This window comes from Notothenia coriiceps, unplaced genomic scaffold, assembly GCF_000735185.1.
Source record: "Notothenia coriiceps isolate Sejong01 unplaced genomic scaffold, NC01 NC01_scaffold00004495, whole genome shotgun sequence".
NCBI lineage: Eukaryota > Metazoa > Chordata > Actinopteri > Perciformes > Nototheniidae > Notothenia > Notothenia coriiceps.
The window spans coordinates 420,282-421,635 of record NW_011337196.1 but is presented as its reverse complement, the minus strand read 5'-3'; the positions used below and the strand labels follow the sequence as shown (position 1 = coordinate 421,635).

The following is a 1,354-nucleotide window of genomic DNA, read 5'->3' as shown; positions in this document are numbered from 1 at the left end:
TCATCTCGTAATTTATCTCATGTTTGTTTTAAAGTAGGTAAAAGGTTCATTGTTGTTATCAGTAGTAGTGAGACCATCCTGTGTTAAACGCATCTGCAGAACTACTGTAAAGTCTGATTTGTAAGTTAGCCAATCAGGTGCAAGGCCAACAGGAGTCACCCTTTGACCCATTTGTCTCTCTGTGACACTGAGTATCAACGTGGCTGCCTTCCAACATTTCTGTTTAAGGTTTAAACCCTATAGACCTTGTGCTGTACAAAGATCATAATGAATTGTAAGACAAATGTATAAAGGATACACACCATTCCAAAGTAGTGTTCAGCTTTTAAATGATGACCTCATGTAGCACTGTGTTTCAGTTGAAGGGCACTGTGGCAGTGCTTTGACAGTTTGACAGTTTTGTGAAAGTATAAATGGAAACATTGACACACGTGCTCCTGTCGGTTGAAGGTGCTGCGCGCTTCATGATCAAAGAGCTGTCGTATCATAACCTGGAGCTGGAGAGAAACCGACTCGAGGAGCAAGGCGTCAAGAGGCAAGATGTATGGCCTTTCATCGTCATGATGGACGACTCCTGCGTGCTGTGGAACACACACAAGCCGGCAGACAGCAGGTAGCTATTGTTTCTGATTTGTAACACTCGCAGAGACAGGAGCTGCTGAGTTTTTAACAAATATAGTTGTTCACATTGACAATATTTCACTTCAAGCTTTACCAGGAATGTGCATATGCTAATATTTACTGAGTCTTGTTATAGGAAAGTATGGAGATGGTATGTGATTTTTAAACTGTGTCCTCAAAAAGAAAAACATAAAAGAAAAACATATTAAACGTGTGCCCTGTCCTGCTTTTTCTCTCCCAGTGAGACAACAGAGGGAACCAACGTGTCTCTAAAGAGGGTGCTGCAGCATATGGAAACCACACCGAAGATCTCCCTGTATGCGATGTGCGGGACTCGCAGGTGGAGCAGCAGCCTAGCTCGCAGGTCCCCTAGCCAACCCTTCAGCCGCTGTCACCTCCACGACTGCATCATGCTAAACGTGGACCTGACGCAGAATGTTCAATATGACCTTAATCGGTAAGTTAATAGAAAACTGTGTTTATCTGTTACACATTTACTGATTTCTGCAGTGTCATAATCCCCTAGTGTTGCTGTTTTGTCCATGTGCAGGTATAGCTGTGAGGAGGTGGACTTTAATCTAAGAGTGAACAGCAGTGGGCTGCTGCTGTGTCGCTTCAACTACTTCAGCCTCATGAAGAAACACATTCCAGTTGGGGGGAACAAAGACTTCCTGGTCAAACCGAAACTCATGGTAGGTGTTTTCGGCATATGATAGCTATGTGACAACGATTA

The 1,354-nt window shown here is 43.6% G+C and overlaps 1 protein-coding gene across 1 annotated transcript; it reads left to right on the top strand.

Moving 5' to 3' along the window:
- Window positions 1-447: 447 nt before the first annotated feature.
- On the top strand, window positions 448-1,354 carry LOC104942420 (GREB1-like protein). The gene is made up of 3 exons (XM_010767638.1): window positions 448-613; window positions 863-1,078; window positions 1,172-1,354. Exons 1-3 carry the CDS (start codon window positions 465-467, stop codon window positions 1,332-1,334), a joined length of 528 nt encoding a protein of 175 aa, XP_010765940.1. The 5' UTR covers window positions 448-464; the 3' UTR covers window positions 1,335-1,354.

Bases quoted from the DNA above. Each gene is read 5' to 3' on its own strand.
- LOC104942420 (XM_010767638.1), top strand. From the start codon at position 465: ATGATCAAAGAGCTGTCGTATCATAACCTGGAGCTGGAGAGAAACCGA. The intron at 614-862 runs GTAGCTATTGTT...TTTCTCTCCCAG, and splicing joins CACAAGCCGGCAGACAGCAG to TGAGACAACAGAGGGAACCA. The intron at 1,079-1,171 runs GTAAGTTAATAG...GTCCATGTGCAG, and splicing joins GTTCAATATGACCTTAATCG to GTATAGCTGTGAGGAGGTGG.